We start from the raw sequence: 1791 nt of genomic DNA on the forward strand, positions 1-1791 counted from the left end.
AAAGATAATTAGTTTCATGCCACATGTACTTCAAACGAACATAGAACAAAAAAAGTAAAAGAAATTAAAGGTGAGAGAGAGAGATAATACATTTGTATTTTTTTCTCCTAGTATATAGCGTGTAAAAGTAAGACAAAGTCAATATTTCATAATATCATAATTTATTTATCTATTAATTGTACTAAAATTTTCAAATCCAGAAAAAAAAAGTTTATATTAATTAATTTATTTTTTGGGAATCTAACTGATGTCAGCAAACCTAACCCATTCTCTTTTATTTTCTATTTTTTAATGATTATTATTATTAAAATATTTAGATTTTTTTTAATCTTGATATAATTTTGGTTTTACATTAGCTTTACTGTATATTATTATTACCCTATGAAGAATAAACTCTATAAATAAGGGGTTAAGGGTACCATACATAGGCTTGAAGAGGCAAATCAGAAAGCATCTTCTAGATTAGTCTTCTCTCCTCCAGTCTCATAACTACACAGTCTTCTCTCTTCTTTCCTACAAATCCAAATCCAGCTTCACCTCATAAACTGAACCCTACAAGCATGGTCGGGACCTCTCAGAAACCTTCCACAACCACCACCATCAAGTTCCTCTGTAGCTACGGCGGCAAAATCCTCCCCCGTTATCCCGACGGCAAGCTCCGTTATCTCGGTGGCGACACCCGCGTTCTCGCTGTCGATCGCTCCATTTCCTATGCCGGTTAGTATATTTTACGTATATGTATTTGTATGTGTATATGTCTCTCGTTTACCGTTTTCAGTTTTGGTTTTCCGTTGTCGTTTTGGTTATTCGTTTATCGTTTATTAAGAGTGGATGTGGATCTTGTTGTGGTGTTAATTTGTGTATACAGAGCTATTGTTGAAGCTCGTGGAGTTGTGTGGAACCTCCGTTTGCCTCCGTTGTCAACTGCCGACGGAAGATCTTGACGCTTTGGTCTCGATCACTTGTGATGAGGATCTGGAAAATCTCATCGAGGAATACGATCGAGGTGCTTTATCATTATCATCATCACGGCAGTCCAATTTGAAGATCAGAGCCTTTTTATTTCCTCCCAAATCAATCAAAAAAATCTCTCCTCCTCCTTCATCGGCTTCCTCCAGCTCATCTTACAGTACTGCTCCGGTTTCGACTCCAAGGTCTCCGATGTCATTCGCCGACGGCCGTTGCCTCCGCCAGATCGCTCCACATATGGCGTTTCAAAAATCGGTCGCTTCTAATAGAGAACCGTACTGTGCTCACCACCATATTCATGGAAATCCAGGCCAAGTCTACCTCATTCACCACGGAAACCACTGGCAATAACCAGAAAAAAAAAAGGAGACGAAGACGAAAATGAAAACGTTCGTGCAATTTTAAAGCAAATACGACAAATAGTATAAACAATTGGGGCCTAAACGCAAAAAAGAACAAAATCAAGGAGTTATATATAAAGAAAAAGAAGTATATATATATATATATATATATGTGATGTAATTGGAGCTGTATATCGTTGAGATGGATTGCTTTTTAATCCCTGGCGATTAATGAATTTCAGTGCAGTTTGGTGTTTTTTGTGATGGTGAGTGATTTTTCTTTTTTATTCCCTCTTTCTCTCCCACCTAGCCCACTCTGCATTTCATAACAGCAGCTTCCGTCGTCGTTTGTCCGTTTCCCATCACTAGTCCCATTTGCCGTGCGTCGTTACCCGTTACCGTTCCGTTAGTTTGTTCGTTATTTTTTATTTTGGGGTTAGCGTCACAGCAGGTGGCTGCCTATTTTCTGTCAGATCATCCT

The 1791-nt window shown here is 38.3% G+C and overlaps 1 protein-coding gene across 1 annotated transcript; it reads left to right on the top strand.

Moving 5' to 3' along the window:
- Positions 1-417: 417 nt before the first annotated feature.
- On the top strand, positions 418-1566 carry LOC133822182 (protein PAL OF QUIRKY-like). The gene is made up of 2 exons (XM_062254430.1): positions 418-717; positions 869-1566. Exons 1-2 carry the CDS (start codon positions 561-563, stop codon positions 1318-1320), a joined length of 609 nt encoding a protein of 202 aa, XP_062110414.1. The 5' UTR covers positions 418-560; the 3' UTR covers positions 1321-1566.
- The last annotated feature ends 225 nt before the right edge of the window (positions 1567-1791 follow it).

Source organism: Humulus lupulus, chromosome 3, assembly GCF_963169125.1.
Source record: "Humulus lupulus chromosome 3, drHumLupu1.1, whole genome shotgun sequence".
Classification (NCBI taxonomy): Eukaryota; Viridiplantae; Streptophyta; class Magnoliopsida; order Rosales; family Cannabaceae; genus Humulus; species Humulus lupulus.

Coding starts and splice junctions, on each gene's coding strand:
- LOC133822182 (XM_062254430.1), top strand. CDS start 561: ATGGTCGGGACCTCTCAGAAACCTTCCACAACCACCACCATCAAGTTC. Junction 718..868: donor TCGCTCCATTTCCTATGCCG/GTTAGTATATTT, acceptor TTGTGTATACAG/AGCTATTGTTGAAGCTCGTG.